General features: G+C 37.4%; 1 protein-coding gene across 2 annotated transcripts in view; it reads left to right on the top strand.

Annotated features, from left to right (window-relative positions):
• LOC114655773 (peripheral-type benzodiazepine receptor-associated protein 1) overlaps positions 1–24,487 on the top strand; it is a 380,104-nt gene that overhangs the window by 23,622 nt on the left and 331,995 nt on the right. Inside the window, exons 2-3 of one of the 2 annotated variants that reach the window (XM_051930810.1) lie at positions 10,333–10,402; positions 15,295–16,217. In XM_051930810.1, the coding sequence (XP_051786770.1) occupies positions 16,206–16,217 (12 nt within the window). In that variant the 5' untranslated portion in view covers positions 10,333–10,402; positions 15,295–16,205. Of the gene's footprint in view, positions 1–10,332; positions 10,403–15,294; positions 16,218–24,487 lie in introns of those variants that run through there. The other variant, XM_051930809.1, reaches the window with a different exon arrangement.

Here is a 24,487-nt window from a genome sequence, read left to right as displayed (position 1 = left end):
GTGGCCACCCTACTAGACCCTCAGTACAGAGCCAAGATGAGGGAGTTTCTGGAGCCCAGCTAGCAGGAACAGAGCATGCTCCTCCTCTGTTCTGCCCTTATCAGCAAGCTGCTTGAGGTGTACCCCAACATTGTCTCTCTGCCACCTCTCCATATGTCCATCAGAGTGCTGTTAGTAGCAACAACAACAGCAGCAGCCGTAGTGATGGCAATCTGATGGATGGGTGGAGAAATTTTTTTCAGCCTCAGTGACCCAGTCTGATGCAGGGTGGCAATAGCAGCAGTTACTGCCAGTGGCTATACTGCATGGTGAGTGACTACTTGGAGTGCATCGGTGCAAATGATTCTATATGCATTGGTGACCCCATGGAATTATGGGTGTTGACGCTGGATTTAGGCTGGGAGCTTGCTCAGTATGCATTGGAAGTACTGTGTCGCCCTGCTTCCAGGTTACTGTGCGAGTGAGCTTTTGGTGCTGCAGTTGAAGTGGTCATAGTCAAGAGGACCTTGTTGTCCACAGATTTTGTGGACAGACTGACCTTTATATAAATGAATGAGTTCTGCAGCAGCAGTGACTTCCAGCCTCCTTCTGCTGATTCCAGAGACTAGACTAGGGTTCCTTGTCTTTCACTATCCTTCAGTTTTTTTGTAAATTTTATGTACACTGGGATTGTGGGTCATTGCCTACATGAATTCATATTACCTGCTAGTGTTGCCACTGTCTAAAAGAAATTTTGCTGTTCTGATATTTAATTCAATTAATTTTATCTCGGAGGAGGCATGGTGGTGAAGCGGTTGGCACTGCTGTCTAACAGCTCAGATCACCTTTTTGGCCAAAATAATCGGTTCTGTATAATCTGGGAGATGCTTGCCTAGCCCTTTGGGACATTTATAAAACCCAGTGGGATTGACTTAAAAAGTATTCTCTTTGGTGATCATTTCTTCGAATTTCCTGGTTTTAATGATCTCATTATTTCTGACTTTATAGAAATAAAACAAATGGTATAAAATTTAAAGCTATAAAGGCACATGAATACTGTATTTAGTAGGTGAACTCTGTTTAAGCAGCTTAACAGATAAGTAAAGCAGCTTCTCATAATTTTATTTTTATGAGACATATGCAGCATAAGTAACAAGTTACAGTATGTCTGCTTGTCGCTGAATATGCAGGTCGATCTTTGAATTTCACATCAGTATAAGAGATGGTGGCACGTGCAAATTCCTCATGCATAGTGAACAAGTCAGAATTTAAGCTAAGGACTGTGAAGCTGTCACAGCACCAACTTTAACAATTGTGCCATTGGGATGCCCATGTTTTTTGGAACCCTGGGTAATTGTTCTTTAACAATGTTAATTGAATTGAAATATTAATTCAAGAAGCAGTTGTAATTGTAGTAATAGAGGTGTGATTTTTATAAGGCATATAAATGTTTTTGGTATAAAGGGAATATAGCATAATACATTATTTTTTTATGTTGATGAAGACATTTGCATTGATTTATATTCCTGTAAGGTGAAGGTTTGCTGCAAATGGTTCATTAAAAGAAAGCATACGTCTCTTTTGTTATATTCCTTTTTCTTTAGGTGAGTTCCCAAAGGAGATGGATTCAGTATGCAATAAGTCCATCATAGTGCCATTTAAGCAGGGCTGCTTAATTTGTATAACACTACTCTGTGGAAGGTTCTGTGTTTTAATTTTTATAACCCAGTATTGCCCTTTTGAGACTGGAGGAATAATGAAATGCTCCATGAGAAGACTGAATCAGGGAGTACATTTCCAAACAATAATGACATTCAATGACTGTAACGAGTCCAACTGTGTGAGGGCCTTTGAAGTCTGTCAAAGTTGATGTACACTTGTTAATCTCTGCATCCTGCAGAGTGTTACTACTTAGTAGCTTGGTGACTCTAAGGATTACACAAGTAAAAGGAGATGCAGCAGGACTCTTGCATTCATTCTGGGTTTTGTTTTCTTGAAGATTCATGGGATGCACATTTTGAATGTGTTTTGAAGAATACTTGATTAGGTCAATTGGGTAAGATTTGGGAGCCCTGTTATCCAAGGCATTCAGAAAACAGATGTCATAAGTTTTCTTCGAATGTAACCCATCAGAGAACCCAGTGATCAGGCATTCATCATTGCTGGTGCCTCAGAATCCCAACTCCTGGTTTCGAATCTTATGTCCAGTCCAATGTGCCTGTATGTACTTGTATGTGGTTTTCCTCCCAAGTTTCAAAGATATGTTTGTTAAAGTAAATTGCAAGACAAAGTTGGTCTGTTGTATTTGAATGTAACTTGCAACAGACTGGTGTCCCATCCACAACTAATTCCTTTCTTGCTGGTAGTAGTGTTGGGATAGGTTCTGAGTAATTGTATATCTGAACTGAATAAATTAGCGAGAAAATTAATGAATGAAATTAGTTCATCCATCATTCCTCTACTCTCTTGAATATTACACATTTTATTAAAAGCATGTAAAAAAATAGAGATGCACCAATACTACTCATTGGTAAATGTACCAGTCAGATTCCACCCCTCTATGTACTCCTGTTTGGTATTTGCTCTGTCTTAAGGCTTTTTACGAATTCTAAACTGCTACAGGTTTTGAAGATCAGACAGTAGAAAATTTAAACAAGGAATAAACTCTGCATAAAATACAAGGTGTTTCAAAAGTGTAATATGGCTGGAAGTAAATCAGTAAGTGACTAAAATCTTCTCATGCAAGAGATAGGTAGAGTATGTAGTAGTAGGAAAACTTAAGATGAATGTTTTTCACCTGAGAAACAAGAATGCAAGCTGTGTGAAAAGATCTCCATTTGTGTCTGTGTAAGGTTATTCCAGGTAACAAGTTTCTTTACACTACGTTTGTTTATGAAAAGTTTCTAGTCTTTCCACTTGGCTTCCTGTTACAGCAGTCAACACTCTGTGTCATTTGTTGGAGAACCTCACTGTGCAGCAAGCTGTATAATCAGATTTGGTATGGAGTCAAGCTTTAAATGGAGGCCCCACTATTGACAAACTCACCATTATTGTACCATACTTATGCCATTAACAAAAAAAATTAATATAAAAATAAGGATTGATTAATCTCCGCACCTATTCAAATTCCCATTTCGAAGGATTTACAATTCTTTCAAAGTGAGTTTTGTTTCACTTTACATATAATAATTACATGGACTGATTTGCTTTGTCTTTCTCCTAATGTCACCTTCAAACCCACAGTTAAGATTTTCTTGTGCTACCTTTAATTCTCTGCTGGTTGCACTTCAGATATGCAGTATCTCCAAATAAACCTCAAATGCAAACAAAGTTATCTCTGCTGTAAAGAATCTATTCAGGTATATTTACACAAAAAACTAACCTGCAGCTAATCCTGTTGTGGTTCTGTGTTTTTGTCTGTGTGGTCAACTGAGTTTGTTTGTTAGCAGCGGCACAACGCTAAAGCTTTCATTCCTCCCCCATAGATGATAGGTTATAGTAGGAGTGGGAGCAAAGCAATAAACTACAAATTACAAGATACTGTACAACAGAGCAGGTGACATGGTAAGATTTGCACTTCTGTGTGTTCATCATAAAAAAATGTAACACAATATTGTAAAAAAGAAAAACAAAACGTACGCAAATGTGATGGAATTTTATTAAGGTTTTTAATTCACTGACTTACAAAATATTCTTAATTTTCTTAAAGTATAGTACATGTGAAAAAATGTCTGATGTGTCAGAATGAGTGCAGGAACAAGCCAAATAATTGTATATATTTCATTAAAAGCAAGAATTGATCTTTAATTAGGAGATTGATTTAGTTGAAAGCCTACAATTTCTACTAATATCCAGTGAATGAATTTGAGAATATTGACGTATGCTCTCCTTTATGTAAGGATTGGAACAGTTTAACAGCTCTCGGCTTTCCTGGTGACATCAACTATTTTTTTTTGAAAACCTCAAGGTGTGTGCAGGGAAGTAACCAGCAAGTGCAATCATTTATCATTTAGTAACAAAGCAATCCTGGAAGGTCAAACAAAATGAGAATTAATTGATCAATCAGAAATTTACAACAGTTAGTTGGGAAGTTCAGTATTGTTTCTCCTGAAATTGCTGTTCTTCAGTTGAAAGAAGCCTGACCCATGTCCACCAGGTCTGTGTGTTTAGCATGGGGGCAACATTTCAGTGATGCTGTTATATTAGATGCGAGTGTGGAAGTTTACATGAATAAAAATGGTACTTTTTAAATTTTCAGCTTGTCCTAAAATTAAAGGGCTACAGTTTTGAAATTGTTTAATCTAGGGGAGCGAAATGTGAATCAGCTGTTCAGATGTATGTATATTAGATCCACTTATCTGAAATGATAATATATCCTGCTGTTTTCTAGAAGAAAAGAGAGTGTAGTAAAAGTGAATTATTTACTTTGACTTTTCTGTATATGACAAAAGCAATCAAGCTATAAGTTTACATTGTCAATTGAGTCTACAATAGATATTCATAGCCTGTATCATTATGTATAGTATGAACTTAATATTGTCCAATTTATTACATCACTACTTTGAATCATCTTGGTGGTAATATCAAAGTACTTGGGCACTTTTCCTCATCAGGTATGGGGAAACATGGAAACAATTATTATGCTAAGCAGAAGAAGACATTTTAAGAAGACTGAAGCTAACATGACATTGGACCTTTCAACAGGTGGATTGGCTCAGGAATGATGGAAAAACTGAATACCCTGGAATACACAGTCAGAAACCTAAACTGTCCTTAATTCATTGCACACCTTAACATGTGAATGTCTTGTCTGTTGTCCAAGCAGGTTGAGAAAGCTGGAGCAAATCTGTGAAGGATAGTGGGCGATATTCACCCAAAATGGTGAATTTGAGTGAAAGATAATATTTGGTCTTTATTGTGAACTCAAGTTTAATAATAGTTCGTACAATAGGAATGATATTGTTACACAGGATTCAATACTGAGGAGAAGTAACCAGGATTTCTTTTTAATGATTTTAACTATTAAACATTTAATGTTTAAGTAGGCTTCATTTACAAATACTGTATAATTGTTAGCATAAATGCAATCAAAAACCAAAAAGAAGAACTGAATTGAAACTAGAGTACAGCATTAAATATAGGTGTTTAGCCGGTTATACATAGCTAAATCTTTCCTTTCATTAAGCACGGATCTGACGGCACGTTGTGTTTTTCATATTCTTATACACTAGTAACACTATTGGTCCATTGTGCATCCGATGACATCAGTGTATAACTAACACTCTGAGCACCAAAACATAAAACAAGAGACTGGTATCTAGCAAAATCCTGACGTGGGAAGAAGGATGGAAAAGATCAGCACAAACTTTTCTCATGCATTCCCAGAACAGTCTTTATTAATCATGTTGCTTGAGCAGCAGTGGCTTTTTAGATAGCAAGGTAATTAAGGAGGTGCACATTCCCAAGTAAGTGCTCTAGCAATATATCATTTTTTAGTTTTAGGTTCTTATGGATTTTTTTTTTTTTTTTTTTACATTTGCCTGTTTATGTGTTGATTTTGTTCTAGCATTTTGATTCTTTGAACTGTATTTTCCTTTGATTTGGACCTTAATAACAACATTATCTGTAATGGGTAGAAGTGATTTTTTTTGGTGAATATACATTGATTTTTCTGAAATATGCTTGTAACTATGTAATATATATCTTTGGAGTGTAGAAAGAAACCAAAGGACCTTTACAAAAACTATTTGGAAACCGTGATGGTGAATTTGGGAAATTAATCAAAAAGTTAAATTAATTAAAAAGTTTTCCTATGGCTGTGAGGTCATTGAGCTGCATTCTTGAAATATCCGTTTTTTTTTAAGAATAAAAAAGAAAATTTCTTCATGAGTCAACAGTGATAAAAAGTGTTCAGTTTTTAATGCAAACTGATACCTGTTATTTATCTGGATTCACACTTTTAGAATCTGGTACTTTATATGGATACTTCTGCATAGAACCATCAGAAATGTTTTAGATGTATTGTACATATTTTTGAACTGCCTACATGATATTTACAATAATAATGTTTTCAACAGCTAATGTGAATTTAAGAACTTAGTTTTATATAATCATTCTATCCATTTTTGAGCCTGCTTGCATTGTACTTTAATTTGTAAATACAAAGAACCAGAACTTGTCTTCTCTTTGTTGGGTTTAAGAAAGAATCAGTTTTGCAAAGGGCATGAATCCAGTGCTGGGACTGGTCACACTTCTGCACACTCTCATATCAGTCCAATTAGAAATCTGTAGTGAACTTACCCTAAACATTGGTTGGATGTACAGAGCATCTGGAAGTATTCACAGCACATCACTTTTCCACATTTTGTTATGTTACAGCCTTATTCCAAAATTGATTAAATTCATTTTTTTCCTCAGAATTCTACATACAACACCCCATAATGACAACGTGAAAAACGTTTACTTGAGGTTTTTGCAAATTTATTAAAAATTTAAAAACTGAGAAATCACATGTACATAAGTATTCACAGCCTTTGCTCAATATTTTGTCGATGCACCTTTGGCAGCAATTACAGCCTCAAGTCTTTTTGAATATGATGCCACAAGCTTGGCACACCTATCCTTGGCCAGTTTCGCCCATTCCTCTTTGCAGCACCTCAAGCTCCATCAGGTTGGATGGGAAGCATCGGTGCACAGCCAGTTTAAGATCTCTCCAGAGATGTTCAATCGGATTCAAGTCTGGGCTCTGGCTGAGCCACTCAAGGACATTCACAGAGTTGTCCTGAAGCCACTCCTTTGATATCTTGGCTGTGTGCTTAGGGTCGTTGTCCTGCTGAAAGATGAACCGTCGCCCCAGTCTGAGGTCAAGAGCGCTCTGGAGCAGGTTTTCATCCAGGATATCTCTGTACATTGCTGCAGTCATGTTTCCCTTTATCCTGACTAGTCTCCCAGTTCCTGCCGCTGAAAAACATCCCCACAGCATGATGCTGCCACCACCGTGCTTCACTGTAGGAATGGTATTGGCCTGGTGATGTGCAATGCCTGGTTTCCTCCAAACGTGACGCCTGGCATTCACACCAAAGAGTTCAATCTTTGTCTCATCAGACCAGAGAATTTTCTTTCTCATGGTCTGAGAGTCCTTCAGGTGCCTTTTGGCAAACTCCAGGCAGGCTGCCATGTGCCTTTTACTAAGGAGTGACTTCCGTCTGGCCACTCTATAATACAGGCCTGATTGGTGGATTGCTGCAGAGATGGTTGTCCTTCTGGAAGGTTCTCCTCTCTCCACAGAGGACCTCTGGAGCTCTGACAGAGTGACCATCAGGTTCTTGGTCACCTCCCTGACTAAGGCCCTTCTCCCCCGATCGCTCAGTATAGATGGTGAGCCAGCTCTAGGAAGAGTCCTGGTGGTTTCGAACTTCTTCCACTTACAGATGATGGAGGCCACTGCGCTCATTGGGACCTTCAGAGCAGCAGAAATATTTCTGTAACCTTCCCCAGATATGTGCCTCGAGACAATCCTGTCTCGGAGATCTACAGACAATTCCTTTGACTTCATGCTTGGTTTGTGCTCTGACATGAACTGTCAACCGTGGGACCTTATATAGACAGGTGTGTGCCTTTCCAAATCATGTCCAGTCAGCTGAATTTACCACAGGTGGACTCCAATTAAGCTGCAGAAACATCTCAAGGATGATCAGGGGAAACGGGATACACCTGAGCTCAATTTCAAGCTTCACGGCAAAGGCTGTGAATACTTATGTACATGTGCTTTCTCAATTTTTTTATTTTTAATAAATTTGCAAAAACCTCAAGTAAACGTTTTTCACGTTATCATTATGGGGTGTTGTGTGTAGAATTCAGAGGAAAAAAATGAATTTAATCCATTTTGGAATAAGGCTGTAACATAACAAAATGTGGAAAAAGTGATGCGCTGTGAATACTTTCCGGATGCACTGTATGAGAAAAATTGAAGAAAATCCACACAGAAGACAAGAGGGATCAAACTGCACAGTTATTGTCTAGGCTGGTGTCTGAAATGAGTCTCTTGTTCCACTATAATTTTACATAATTTAACAAAACATGAATGTCATTGTAAGGGATATATCTATCTAATATAAAAAGAAATCCTGTCCTGGAAAGCAAAAAGCAAGTCTACGGTACGTGATCTTCTCGGGAGACATTTTAAAGACCCGCGAGACCAAAGACACGCCGTACTTACAATCTATCAAATAGGACAATAGGCAGCAAAACATTCAGTCTTGTGAAGGATTTGAGCACATACAGATCCAGGGCTCTCAGCGCATATAAAGCGTATAAGGTACATTATAAATTAAATGTTGACATCTAAGCAAAGAAGAAAGCAGCGCGGAGAAAAGAGACTCAAATGCGTTGGGCAGAAAAAAGAGCAAAAAAGAATAATCGATGCAAATTCAGAAAATAAGGAAAGTAATTATCAGCCCGGAACAAGTGGAACTGAAAAAAAAGCACATCCAATCCGGTTCAGAATTAAAAGACAATGAGTAAAAGAAAGTAGAACTTCATAAAGACGTTTATAAACGTTGACGCTAAACACTTGCAGAGCAGGTTAGAGACTATAAAACCAGTGAAATTAGAAAGGCTCAAAAAAAAAAAAAAAACGTTGGCGCTATACACATGTGGAGAAAGTTAAAGGATATAAAAGTTGGAAAATTAGAAAATATAAAAAAAGAAAGTAAAGATCGCAGTAGCGCAAACAAACAAACTGCCTTATTTAACTATGCACCAGTCTAACTTTGGTTTTGCACAATAATTACTACACTATTGCACCTTAACACTTAATTCTACTTTATTCACATAATTGTACTTATTTATTATGTTCTACTATACTGTTACATTTCAATCTATGACTTTTTGTTAATCTAACTGATATTCTTCTAACTTTGCACAGTTTTTGATAAGCGGATCAGGATGCATTTCACTGTGTGTTGTCCTGTATAACTATGCATGTGACAAATAAAGAATCTTGAGAATTTCAAAAACGGAGTTTACCGCACATGCATTTATTGATTACTTTGTTCATGTATATATACTAGCAAAATACCAGCGCTTCGCAGCGGCGAAGTAATGCTTTAAAATTTGAAATAATAAACTGAGGGAAAATATACCAATAATTATTTGTTAAGGATCTCTTTGTATACCATGTTGTCAGTTCGCCCCTCCGGTTGTAATATGACCAAGCTGTGTGCTGAGCTTACTCTTGAGCATGCAACGTATAGTTGGCCATGTGAAAAGCAAATCAAGAATGGCAAGACCACGTCAGCTCGGAGCTAAATGAAGTGAATGAAATGAGGTGAATGGGAGGGGAGATGATCACGTGACTCCCCCACCCCCCTTAACTCTCTATCCCTCCACAAACACACAAAGACAGTCTCTCGGATCCCAATTCTCCTTTCGCACACCGTGTCTACTAAACACTAAGAAACACTAAGTAGAAACACTAAAGGAAAAAATACTATTCAGTAAGTAGCACGTCTACTAAACAGTAAATAAGTAAAGGAGAAAGGACTAAACAGGGAAAAGAACGGCAAGACCGTACCAGCTGCGGAGCTCAGCTCGGAGCAAAATAAAGTGAATGAAATGAGGTGAATGGGAGGGGAGATGATCACGTGACTCCAACACCCGCCTTAACTCTCCATCCCTCCACAAACACACAAACACAGTCTCTTGGATCCCAACTCTCCTTTATATATAGAAGATTTATCTTTCTGCTTATTTAAAAAGCTACATTTACCCCAGGAGTCAAAAACGTTCTGTCTAGCCCTTGTACAAAAACCTAGACAAAAGCTGGGGTATCACCTTGGTAACCCCATGTACTTTTGGAATGGTGAGAGGAAAATAGCATGACTTTACAGACAGGAGTCCAATGCAGAACTCTACTTACTTTTTTACTTTGTAAAACAAAATGATTAACTGCTGATGTAGATCGTTTTGTCTGTGCTGAAATTCCAAACAGAGAAACCTATCCTGACCTCATTAAAAAAATTCAGCATATTGGGACTCGCAAGATTACAAATATTGTTTTTGCAGAAGTTCTGAAATAAAAGTGAAACCAATGAAATAGCAACAATTCAAAGAAAAAAAAATCTTAAAAGTGTGTATCCGGAAAACCAAACACGGGGGTTGGCGAGCGAAGCACCCTAGTATTAAAATATAACAAAAAACATTAAGAAGGTGGAATAAAAATCTAAATGTAAATATGGTTAATTTATCTTGAATTTTTATACCTTGTGCAGTCTTTTTGTTTTGTCATTGATTCTTACTTTTTTCTGTAAATAATAGTGATTTTTATTGACAGTTTCACTTTTCATTAGGTAGTTGCATCCTTGTGGTTTCCTGAGTTCTAGAAAAGACAGGATTTCATTTCAGCAGGTTATCGTTCTGACTGGTAGGTGGATTTGCATCTTTAGTCCAGATAACATTCTTAACTACAATTCTCCTTCATGTATATTGCATGCAGATTCCAGAGTATTAGGGGACATTTGGCTTCTGTAGCATTCCATAAAGATTTAAGTTCCCCTCCACAGATAAGTACAAGTAACTCTGTCTATTTTTTGATCTTGCTATCTCTAGTCTAGGGTCACAGGAAGTCTTCCAGTTTTAAATACACTATTTATATCTAGTAGAATGTGTGTCCTATGTCAACTATGTTTCTTTACAGAGAGAACTATAGACACTTGGAATAAACTACCACGTAGTGTGGTAAACATAACACTTTAGGGACTTCAAAACTAGACTTAATGTTTTTTAGAAGAATTAAGTGGCTAGGACAGGCAAGCATTGTTGGGCTGAATGGTCTGTTCTTGTCTAGATTGTTTCTAATCTTACCATTTCTCCCTGCTTCCACCACTGTACACAAGAAATCTCCAATACTTGGCCTTCAACAACAATTATATGTGGGATTTGTTGATACCAAAAATTATGACCTGTTTGGAATCTTAATTTAGGTTTTGTGTGAAGAGTTGAATAGTGGCTGTGTTAAAGAGATTTAATATGCCTCTGCAGCATAAATAGACAAATACTAGATCACAATAATGCTTCTTTTGCCTGAAGAATTGTTACTGATATTGTCTTGGTAGTGGAGTAACTGCATTGCCTGCAGCTCACATGCAATTAAATTTACTCTACCTTTATTGAGACAGAAGAGTTTATTAGACACCAAGTGGATCATAAAATTATCAGTGTTTGAGATAGATAAATAGGAATGTTGGAAGGCATAAGTACTCCCAGAGAACTATCTGAAAAAGTTAGAGACTTCCTTCCCTAGCTTGTCTTGCACAGAGTGGTGGAGGTTTTTTTTAATTTTAAACTGCAATGTAGACCGTAGTATAACAACTCTTCTCAGTTTGTTAAGAAAGGCAAAGAACTGTAATGTGAATATTCAAGAGATTTTTAATTCTTGAAATGGTACCATCTGTACTACATGTACAAATACAGTATATATGTGCATACACTGTATCTAAGTATTTCAGAAGTAATTTTTAATTAGGTTGATAAGGTAAGAAGAAAATAGTGCTTCTGTCAAGTCCAGCTGGTAGTATATGAGAAAATATGTACCCCACTTCAGAAGCCTGATGTTAATTAACAGTGTTCCTTTCATACACATATATTTAGAGATTTTATTAGTTCAGGCCTCAACCCTCCTTATGTATTTTACTAAACTGATATTTTAACAGTTGCCTGTAATTGTTCTTAACCCCACCATATCAAGGGATAAGAAATCATTTAATGAAAATAAAGTAATAGATAATAATTAATCATTGAAAAAGAACATTTAAAGGAATACTGCATCCAAAAATGATATTTTGTATATTTTATTTAACCTGTATTGTTTGTAGTCAAGGCCGATTAAAAAAATTAATATCATGTGAATATGGAGAATGAAAGTAACAAAATCACTGATATAAGAGCATTGATGGGAAGCAAAATTATCATTTTTGGGCAGGTAATTCCTTTAAGTTGCTTTTCATTAGTTTTGGCTTTTGGCTAATTTTTGCCAAACTGGTTCACAAAATGCCTAAAACACAAGAACAGCTGCCGAGAATATGAAACTCGTGGATTATTTTTTATGATTTGTTTTTTTTCTAACAAATGTGGAAACCATTGCCAGCTAGATTTTAAGTACATTAATACTGTGGTTCTTAACAAATATTAATTTCCTCTTACCCTGATAGCAGTTTATTTTTTTTTCCTATTTAATTCTTGTAATGTTATTTCTTTCTTTAAAATCTAACTGTGGAGTACTGAAATTTTTTTTATTGTATCATGTAATCTAGTCATAAATTCTTTAATGATTAAAAGCAAACACAACAATTGTTCATTGATTTTGCCTAATATTCTTTCATTTGAATGTTTACAATTGTTTACAATGAAATGTATCTTTCATATGTCTGTATAAATGTAAATCTTTTGTGCTGTTTTAATTGCCTCAGGGGTGTCTGAGCTTTTCGTTAATTTAGATTTATTAGCAAACTGCCTAATCATTATTTCTGTAATTTACATAAATTTATTGTAGCAACTGCTTGAGCGGTGCCCACTGTTGGAAGCCACTTGTTAAATCCTCAGAGAGGATGGTTCCCATATCTTTACTTTTGTTGTTTTGGCCAGTACTTTGCCCATCTGTACACTACACTGTGAAAACATGCTTCAGAATTATTAATGTTGTGAAAAACTAGAAAATGAAAAAAAAATTCTGAAAACATTTTTTTCTTAATATACTACCACAGATGAAATGCAATTCCTATATGTTAGCTTCAGTGCAATCCGTATTCTACTATAATGAGCATGTCTAATAAATAGTATCAGTAATTTTATGAAAAATATTCTTTTTTATGTAACTGATAGGTTTATTACTGTATAACTGTATTGTTAAATGTGTTCTCTGTGCATAATGCTTTAGACTTAGAAGTCAGTAAAGCTTTTTTTTTTTTTTGGATTGGGCATTTAGTGGCTAACATCAAGTACATTGTTACTCCTTATTTACCATCACGTTTTGTTTCACATTGCCATTTATTAGTTATAGGTATAAGGCATCAACGTTCTGGGTAGTCTAATAGAATGCTTAAAAAATAATGCAACAGTACAGGAATTAGACAGAATAGTAATGACTGAGACTTTGGACCTTAAAAATGACAATGTAATGATTGTTCTTTTGATATTTTTAAGTCTTGTTTCAAGTTTTTGTTTGACTTTTAATTGTATTGGTAAGTCTGTATAGCAATTAAGACAGTGCCTTGAGAGTTGACAATCTTATATGTAAACGTCTACGCATGGAAGTGTGTGTCTGTTTGATGCAGAAGAGTCGGGGTAAGGGGTCCACCTCCGAGGAAACAGAAACTCACTTAGCCGCTAATACACAAGCGAGGCCAGCACATCAGCAAAACGAAACCTCAGAAGAAAGACAAAGTTGCTTAGCCGCTAACATCGGCAAAATGGTATCCCTTTTACTTTTTCCTCCCGCCACTAATGCAAAAGCGATGCAAGCACGTCGGTAAAACAAATCCTCCTAGGAGAGACATGCCCAAAGTAGTTCCTTTCAATTACCTGACATCTCTACATTTCAGTTAGTTTTCTGACGATTTCAATAGTTTCTAGAACCCCGGGCTTTTTACAGGACTAGCTTACACGGCTAGTACAGTATAGAAATAAGATAATTATAAATTACTGTTTAACTTAACCTCACCACTGCCACATTCTTTACAATAACTATTTAATAGTATGCTAAAATAAGAATGTGTGGTTATGTATAGGGTTGCAGTCTGTGTTTTACTTTGTTCAGAATAACTTAGTAATAAGGGTCTTGTTTTTCATGTCCAAGAAATTACATTACTAATGCTGAAAAAGGCATGTGATATAGAATGTAAGACAATCTCTTCTTTTGTTTTTAATGATTCAAGCAAAAAATATCATAGTAACTCATGTTTAAAACAGAAATGTAATACTAAAAGTGTTGTTATCCTCTGCATTGAGAGTTGCACTGAAATATTTTGAGGAAGAGGTCTGTGTTGATAATGACTTTCAGACTCATCACATGAGATTTTTTTTTGCCCTGGCACATGTGTTAATTTGGTGTATGTTTAGGGTGCCAGTTTTTAACAAGATGATCAGAGATAAGTATAATGAGTTACATTTTAGAAGTGTTACATTAAATATGCATTTCTCAAATATTTTTATATTGCGCTCTTATTACAATTAGAGGCAGATGGGACCCGCTATGGCTAATCTTTTGTAGTTTGAAACCCGAATATTTGCTTGTTTGTTAATTGGAAATGATGCTTAAATCTAATATGTTGATATCCCTGGCACATAATGCATTCAAACCAGATTAAGGTAAAACCCATGTTTTGTAATATTCTTTATTTAATAATAAAAGTATTCACTTTTTGGAATTTATTTGACATAGATTATTTGTGTGAAACAACAACCTGCTCCTTAATCTGTTTTGCAAGGTTTCTTAGTTGGTCATATGCTATATATAAATGGGCAGTTATTCTTGGTTGACATACTACACATTCAGGTAGTTCATTTTCTTTTTTCTTCTTTTTACCAAGATTGGATTATTGTTAAATATACTAAGGGTTGTACTTGACGCAATGAACATTGTCAAGCTTTCTTGAATGCCGCTCCTATGTAGTTAATAGGTGTCAATTATTATTTTCCTCAGTACTTCTTAGAAAATTTTAACTTGATTTACATTTAACACAAAATAATGTGTTACTCAAATCTGCTATGTAGAAGGAAAAAATAGAGCTATATACTGTATACTTCTTTCTGATCATGTTCTGATATGCCTAAATGCTAAATTGTCTTTCCAGTTTCTAACTTACTTATTCAGTGCAATCTCATGGGGAACACATACCAACTGTCGAGGGGCCAGTATTATTTCAGAGAGTGCTTCGACATACACACCCATCAACTCCAGGCCAAGTTAGAGTTTCTGATTAAGTTAACACACAGTTTTTGCTACTAGCACTCATATTTTTATGGTTTCTTTTGCCAGTGCTTAGTGCCAATCACACATGCATGGAGGTTTCGTGTCTTATTTGTAGCAGCACATGATGCTTTGAGTTCATAAACTAACTATGATACTTGCTTTTCCATTTCCCAGATTAATGCATGCTTGCTGCTATTTAACACCACCTGATTCTTGCATGAACCTTTCTCAGCTGTCAATTGCATGGTTCTGGTCTCCAAATTCAGTTGTCAACTTCTTGGACTGTACAAACTAAATTACTGGCAATGGGAAAGGAAAGCATTAACACTTATAATCTTTTTTCAAAGAGTCACAACTTAAAGAACCTTCGCAAATGTGAAAAGGATGGTGAAAAACTGAGGATTACTCAATTTCGGAAAAACGCAAACCTCGAAAAGCTAGACAGGAATTTTCCAGTGATTTGCTGTGTCTCCAAGACTCCAATAAGCAACAGAGGGTGAAAAAAGTTCAGAACTTGACTAAGGAGGAAAAAACTAAAGAGGTGCAGAGGCTGAGAGAAATATTTACCAGGGAACAAACATATGATATCTGTCAACTAGACCAGATAAGTGTCTGTCCAGAAAAGAACCAGCATGAAGTCATTCACTCTGTCCAAGATTTGCAGAGTCCCCTGGCCAAGGAATTAACTGTTGAGAGCTCTTCTCCTAATGTGTCAGGGAAGAGACTAAACACTAAATTAGGCTGCCTGAGCAATAAAAATGCTTATTATAAATTGGACAAGTTACTCCAGAAACTGAATTTGGACACAAATGGGGAACAAGCATCCTCACTACGACACTTGAGGACTGAGTTAAACTTTGAGAAAAATCTGTTTTTAAGGCACCTGCTTGAAGCTCACAATTTGGTTCCAGTGGAAGGACAACCACAATGCTTTAAATCACCGACTGTGGGGGCTCTATCCCCCATTACACCTTTTTTAAAGTGTCAAGTGACAGGAACACCTGAAATACTGGTAAAAAGAACTGTTTCATTCGATACCACAGCTGTTAAAGACGGTTTGGATGAAGGCATTGTGTCTCATCGCTCTTTTCCAAGTGAATATTTCTTTAAAAGTTCCTCCCCAAAGACCTACAATGCAACTTCAGTGGAATGTCTTGAGGAGTCTGCATCAGTGACCTGGGAAGGTACCTCACAGAATTCAGTATTGGAGGCAGTGACTTTAAAGGCACCATTCCAGGCCAAATGTGTCCTTTCTGACATGGACTGGCTGGTAAGTGATTATGACATTGTCTAATATTTTATAGTGGCAAGGTGGATGCCTTTACTAAACAATTTGGAAGTAATTTTCTGTCCATCTTTGTTAATCTTTAAGGCTGTAGTGATTTTCAGTATTGTGACTTGTTTTAGAATTAGATCAATAGTACACCAAACCTACAAAAAAAAAAGGATATTTAGTAATCTAACAATATTACTCCTCTTGCAGCCTGTATCAAACATATTTTAAAAATTTGGATATGTTTTGGATGTGATCTCCACCTTTTCATCCTTAACCTTTTCTAAGGCGAAGATCAACTTGCAGTCTGTTTACTACCACAGATCTCTTTTATGTTAATTATTTATACAGATTGAAATACTTTATCAAGTATTGTTTACCCTTTTTCCTATTACCAACACCCATTTAATACCAAAAGACATATTTCATACCTTACAACCCTTCTGATGGATTAATCATTCTTTAAAAATTGGATGATCTGTACAATTTTCCTCATGTTTTTTTCTATATATTTTGAAATATAAAAACTAAGGAAATATTAGTATGTAACTTCTAATATGATTGGTTGTGTTAGCTGGAAGTGATGAACCTATATAGCAATCTGATTCTCTTTTCTCCTTTTTTGAAAGTGCATGCTGGGTTAATTAGATATCTGAATTGCATGATTATGAATGTGTGATGGTCTGTAAGTGTTCTGTGTGATGGATTGGTTTTGTTTGTGTGTAATCTGAGATGGATGTACTGCCTCTTTGAAATATAGGTTTTAACCTTGGAAATGTTGCTATTGTATTATCATACTAGATGATAAGACAGTATATACTGTACATGCATACTACTAGTACTACTATACATACTAGTTTACAGTTAGGTCTATAAATATTTGGACAGAGACAACTTTTTTTCTAATTTTGGTTCTGTACATTACCACAATGAATTTTAAATGAAACAACTCAGATGCAGTTGAAGTGCAGACTTTCAGCTTTAATTCAGTGGGGTGAACAAAATGATTGCATAAAAATGTGAGGCAACTAAAGCATTTTTTTAACACAATCCCTTCATTTCAGGGGCTCAAAAGTAATTGGACAATCAACTCAAAGGCTATTTCATGAACAGGTGTGGGCAAGTCCGTTGTTATGTCATTATCAATTAAGCAGATAAAAGGCCTGGAGTTGATTTGAGGTGTGTTGCTTGCATGTGGAAGATTTTGCTGTGAACAGACAACATGCGGTCAAAGGAGCTCTCCATGCAGGTGAAAGAAGCCATCCTTAAGCTGCGAAAACAGAAAAAACCCATCCGAGAAATTGCTACAATATTATGAGTGGCAAAATCTACAGTTTGGTACATCCTGAGAAAGCAAGCAAGCACTGGTGAACTCAGCAATGCAAAAAGACCTGGACGTCCACGGAAGACAACAATGGTGGATGATCGCAGAATCATTTCCATGGTGAAGAGAAACCCCTTTACAACAGCCAACCAAGTGAACAACACTCTCCAGGGGTTAGGCATATTGATATCCAAGTCTACCATAAAGAGAAGACTGCATGAAAGTAAATACAGAGGGTGCACTGCAAGGTGCAAGCCACTCATAAGCCTCAAAAATAGAAAGGCTAGATTGGACTTTGCTAAAGAACATCTAAAGAAGCCAGGCACAGTTCTGGAAAAACATTCTTTGGACAGATGAAACCAAGATCAACCTCTACCAGAATGATGGCAAGAAAAAAGTATGGAGAAGGCGTGGAACAGCTCATTATCCAAAGCATACCACATCATCTGTAAAACACGGTGGAGGCAGTGTGATGGCTTGGGCGTGCATGGCTGCCAGTGGCACTGGGACACTAGTGTTTATTGATGATGTGACACAGGACAGAAGCAGCCGAATGAATTCTAAGGTGTTCAGAGACATACTGTCTGCTGAAATCCAGCTAAATGCAGTCAAATTGATTGGGTGGCGTTTCATGATACTGATGAACAATGACCCAAAACAGACAGCCAAAGCAACCCAGAGGTTTATTAAAGCAAAGAAGTGGAGAATTCTTGAATGGCCAAGTCAGTCACCTGATCTTAACCCAACTGAGCATGTATTTCACTTGTTGAAGACTAAACTTCGAACAGAAAGGCCCACAAACAAACAGCAACTGAAAGCCGCTGCAGTAAAGGACTGCCAGAGCATTAAAAAGGAGGAAACCCAGCATCTGGTGATGTCCATGAGTTCAAGACTTCAGGCTGTCCTTGCCAGCAAAGGGGTTTCAACCAAGTATTAGAAATGAACATTTTCTTTCCAGTTATTTAATTTGTCCAATTACTTTTGAGCCCCTGAAATGAAGGGATTGTGTTAAAAAAATACTTTAGTTGCCTCACATTTTTTATGCAATCGTTTTGTTCACCCCACTGAATTAAAGCTGAAAGTCTGCACTTCAACTGCATCTGAGTTGTTTCATTTAAAATTCATTGTGGTAATGTACAGAACCAAAATTAGAAAAAAGTTGTCTTTGTCCAAATATTTATGGACCTAATTGTATAAAAGTGTATGCATCTGCACACTAGAGTGAATTGATGAGTATACAATAAATACATATAGTGTGTTATTATATATAGTTTGTATATGTTTGTGTAAGTTTATACACAGGCAGTATGTGACTATAGAAGTATATAAAATAAAAATGATAGGTGTTCCTCTAAGCAAAACATGCCAATACAATTGTATTATCCCCTATAAATGGTCCTGTAACATTGCTAGCTACAGAGCTTTTAGGACCTGACCTAAACTTCTGTCTGTTTTCCACTTGATTTGCTATGTCTCACTACAGTCCTGTATAGCTAAAGCAATTTCAGTTTACAAAATAATTATTAAAATCTAACAGTAGTTCATGATCTCTTTACAGTTGGCTCTATTTTTCTCAGCTTTATGATTCTTAAAGTGCAAAAATAACTTGCCAGATTTAAATTTTTGTTTCTAGCACATTTATGAAATATTTATCATATGTTAACTTCTGCAATGTTTACATCCTCAGGTGTTTGCTATACTGGGTATTTTGACATCATTTCAATCTGTTCTGGTGGTGATTCAAGTTTATTTGTAGAAAACAAGCTTTATTATCAAATACACAGTGCATTTAAACTGGTTGCTTTATCCACTTTGGTCATGCAGACATACATGTGCACACCCCCACCACCCTTAACATCTGAACAAAGAGTATCCACTTGGGAAATTACCTAAGAGTAAAACAGAAATGCCAAGTAACACTCTTGGGAACAATTGAGAACTGAGTAGTTTTATAAAATGGAAAGTAGTGCTGACCTGAGCATGGGGGTTATTTAATTCCTTGTGGACCTTCATTTTATAAGTGACAGTATTTGAAGTGATTTTTTTGATTTTTTTTCTGTGGTCTAAAGTAAGCATCAAGCAGTAAAAAGGAGATTATTTTTCAAGTGTCAGGAAATCTGGAGAAATGTCATGTTTTAAATGAACAATCTTGTCAGTTTACAAACTCTTACTAAAATTTTCATATGAAAATGTTTTTAAAAAAACTGCATAACACTTTTTAAGTGTATACTTGAACTTTATCTTAAGGAAATTTAAATATTTTAATAAATTATTTAAACAATGTCAATATCATAGCAATTATGGATTATATGTAAATAACACAGTACTCTGGTAGATGATATTGTAGACTTTAAATAAGAAAGCAAAATTTTGGACATGGACATGTGCTGAATAACTGTGATGATCATAAAGTGGGTTTAACCTGTAAATTAACCAAATTGCAATAGAACTCTGTATATTGAGATTTTTTTGCTTATTACTTTGATTTTCTGACATACATTGTATTGGTATTTACTTTTTATATTAGGATCATTGGTCAGCCTTTTAGTCTGTCCACTATGAATCAAATCACTTCTGTCTAAAAGAGGCAAATACATCATTAAAGAAATGTGGGCAGACAGAATAAGCACCCAGACATTCACATTTTCTCATCAGAAATATCCTGCATTTTAATATATAAGTGATCTAGCATAACCTGAAGAGCAAAAATACAGTGCTTTGATGTCAAAAACAATAAATAAAATTTGTGTAGATATTTCAAAGTGAACAAAGACTCATCCTTTTAGGTTTATGTAATATAGAAAACAAGGGGGCTCCGCCCCCTGCTCGCTTCGCTCGCCTACCCCCGGCGTTTTGAACCCGTGCCCGCTGGTCAGCCGTAGTTTCAGACGCGCGTTGTAGGAGCTTGCGTTGTTTTGAACTCGTGCTTGCCCTGCTTCTGCGGTTTGAGACGCGCGTTGTAGGTGTATATCCGTCAGTTGAGCTCGTTCGGTTTGAACCCGTGCCTGTTTTGCCTCTGCAGTTTCAGACGGTGGATAGGAAGTAAAGAACGCATTGTATGGTAAATCACAAAGATTAATTGGAATATCTCTTTATATACAATATTTGTAGTAAAGATGGTTTGTTGTCCTTGAATGATTTTTCCTTGGTATTGGAGTATTTATAACTTTAAGTTCAATGTCAGATGAACGCCGAACTCATGAGAAGGCTACATAAAGTTGCCCATGTCCAAATACGCGCTCAGAGAGGTATATGCCAACTTTGTCCATGGTCTGTGTTTGGGATTTGTTGATTTGTCATGGCAAATGCAGGTTTACTGGGAAATTGGCGTCGCCCAAGTGTAAATGGCAATTCAAGGGCAGAACTTGTAAGGTCAATTCTAGGAATTAAAACAGTATTGTCAGTATGTGATCCTGTAAGTATTTTTGCTTCAATAACATTGTTTGTGATGGTGTTGATGACTAAACGTGTACCGTTGCATAAACCCCGTTTAGTATTAAGGTTTCTTAACAGCATGATAATTGTTCCGATTTTAAGGTTAAGATTGTGTTGTGGCAATCCGGCTGGGTTAATAGTGTTCAGATATTGTAAAGGGAAATTAAGATGTTCAATGTCGTCTTCAGAATCAATTTTGTCAGTACTTAGAAAGAGGCGGCTTTCTCCAGGAAGTAATGCAATGACTTGGTTATTTATGTGATCAACATCAATATTCTTTGGACATAATATAGCCCGTCGCGTTAACAGTGGTATCTGGTTAATTGTTTTGGAGGCGTGAGCGCAACTCCATTAGTTTTTCCTTGTTTAGCGTTAGTAATATGGATAATGGATTGCACTTACTGTTAATACGTAGTGTTTTCTGTGGTTGAATTGTTATAAATGTATGACTGTAATGTGATGATTAAGTTATGCTGTATAGTCTTCACGTGTGAGGATGACGAATCTTTAATACGGAGTATTCGTTTATTCTTATTACCCATCAGGTGTTGTGCCTGTGTCTTGTGTGGTTGCACTGTTAATATTGTATCACTTTAATGTGATTCAAATATGTTGTGGAGTCCGTATTTGTGGGGTTTCTGTAGTATATCGTGTTTTTGCTTGCGGGTTATTAGAGGCGCGTGGATCATGCATGTGTAGTGTGTTTGCGTACGGTCTGGCGCTTTCCGTACTCCAATTGATTTGTGACCCTTTCTGGACTCCGTAGTCTGTCCCGTTTTACTTTGGGGTGGCGTATAATGTCGGGTTTGATTTGTGAACCTTTCTCGACTCTGTATTCTGTCCCGTTCTACTCTGGGGTGGGGCGCTGACTCCTGTTGTTTGTGTGATTGTATCACTGTAATGTGATTCAAATATGTTGTGGAGTCCGTATTTATGGGGTTTCTGTACTATATCGTGTTTTTGCTTGCGGGTTATTTAGAGGTGCGTGGATCATGCATGTGTAGTGTGTTTGTGTACTGTCTGGCGCTTTCCATACTCCAATTGATTTGTGACCCTTTGTGGACTCCGTAGTCTGACCCATTTTACTCTGGGGTGGCGTATTATGTCGGGTTTGATTTGTGAACCTTTCTCGACTCCGTATTCTGTCCCGTTTTACACTGGGGTTGGGCGCTGACTCCTGTTGTTTGTGTGGTTATGTCGTTCGTAGTCTCCATGGACTCCGTAGTCTGTGGGGGGGTTTGTGTGGCACACCAAGCAGCACATTATTCCTAATTTTACTCAGCAGTAGTGCCACGCACAATATGGCGGTGACGCCTGCGCCCTCACTACGCATTAGCCCTCACTACGCATTAGTGCCACTCACAATATGGCGGCAACGCCTGCGCCTTCCGTATTATGTCGGGTTTCACCATGCTGTGTAGGCGCCTTTGCCTTTCATACTTTCCCGCGCCTTCCGACGCGCGATGTAGGCGCCTGCACCTTCCGGGTCTGCCTCCGCTGTGTGGTGTGGACGTTTAACTGTTGTTTCCGCCTTTATATTCTGTCCCTCGCTGTGCACGTGTTTCGTGCCTAGGTTTTTTTGAAGCTGTTGCATTCCAGTTTTCATCATCTGTAACCTGCTCTCCATGTGTTTGGCCCCGTTCTTTAACCTCTTTATGACGTTTTACTTTGTTTCCTACTCTGTCTTTTATTTCTGACCTCGCTTTATCCTGCTTGTGGCATGTCAGACGGTTCGTAGTCTCTCCTGTTTTGCTCTATTTGTGTGGCGCCTGCGCACTATGTCTCCTGCATCCACGGGCAGGTCCCTGCGTCCATATCCGGTTTACCATTCTGTCCATATCCGGTTTACCATTCTCGTTTAGTAATATGGATGCCTAACCATGAGGAACAGGGAAATTGTATCACAAGTTTAAATATATTCTAACCAGAAACTTGCAGCTGAGGCTGATACTACCTTCTATGGCCAAATTTGCCTACTGTACTCTTACTTTTAAATGATCTTTAAATGCATTTTTATTAACAAGTAACCTTTGAGGTAATTTGTGGTTTGGTGATTGTTGCAAAACATCTGTAAAGCTAGGTAGTGTGTTACCATATATTGAATTATATACTCTGGTCATTGTTGTTTGTCATTATTAGAATAAAATTAAGGGAGCATATTCCACAGAAAAAGGTTAATTAATAGGAAAGTGGCAAAAGAGAGTCAAGAACTTAAAACTGTGACAGAAATAATTTTATTTTGGGGTACCTCCAAATGACAGGTTTGAGTGGAGTACTAGTACTGAGTTTGTATACAAAAGGCCCAGAGTTGTTTTTATTTCCTGTGGTGGCTGAGGATGTTTGGTGTATGCAGGCCACTCATACATTTTTTCTAAAACACTACGAGTCTGTAGCGGCCAGTGAATTTTCTATGCGGTAGTGTATTGAGGAAATGGCATTAGTGAGGGTAATGCCAACAGAATAAATAAACTGATTAAAATGTCTTGTTCAGTTTTGGCAGAAGAAGTGGTAGAACAGAGGTTATACAGGAAGCTGCTTACTATCCTGGACAATGTCTTCCACTCCCTGTATGATGTTTTAGCTAAACAGAGAAGCAACTTCAGCAACAGACTGAGACAACTGCATTGCTCCAAGGAGCACTGTGCAAGGTTGTTTTTATCCTCAGTCCTCGGTTACTCTTTGTGAGTTGCTCTTTGGCCAAGGTGGTATTGTTGTACAGTAAACTGGTCTAGTAGATATCTTTAACAGACAATGATGCAATGTGCAATATACTTTGAAAATGACTGGCATCAGGTTAGAGAGCATGCATTGGTGCAGCGTGTTGCTGCACCCACCACACAATGAAACAGCTCGGGATCCTGGTTGGCATCCCTCCAGGCAAACTCGTAGTCCAGTCCCACCCTCTGGAAATGACCCTCTATCTGCTGCAGCCAGATGTTAAGTGGGCGTCCCCATGGCCTGGTCCAGCCACTTGTGTCCTCAACAATGAGGGCCTTGCAAGCTGGATCACCCTCCAGGAATCGCACCATATGGACGTAGTGCCATAACTGACACTCCCTCTCAATGCAGGTAATGTGCCTCATTCGGGACTCCATGAGCAAACACTCATTCGACACAAAGTCAAACCAGCGGTACCCAAAGATTTTCCGGAGAGACACAGTAACAAAGGAGCCCAGTCTTCGTCTCAGGTCACTGGATTGTGTCCATGCCTCACAACCATATAGCAAGACATGAAGCACCAGGACTCTAAAGACTTGGACCTTGGTCCTTTTGCATAGATATCGGGAGCGCCACACACCCCTTTCCAGTGACCTCATGACCCCCCCCCCCCCCATGCTCTCCCAATCCGTCTACTGACTTCATAGGAAGAGTCACCAGAGACATGAATGTCACTGCCGAGATAAGTAAACCTTGAGGTTTGACACTCTCTCCGAAGACAGACATACAGTAATCCCTCACTGTATCGCGCTTTGCCTTTCGCGGCTTCACTCTATCGCGGATTTTATAT

Source organism: Erpetoichthys calabaricus, chromosome 8 (assembly GCF_900747795.2).
Source record: "Erpetoichthys calabaricus chromosome 8, fErpCal1.3, whole genome shotgun sequence".
Lineage (NCBI taxonomy): Eukaryota > Metazoa > Chordata > Cladistia > Polypteriformes > Polypteridae > Erpetoichthys > Erpetoichthys calabaricus.
This window is presented reverse-complemented; position numbering and strand designations above follow the sequence as displayed.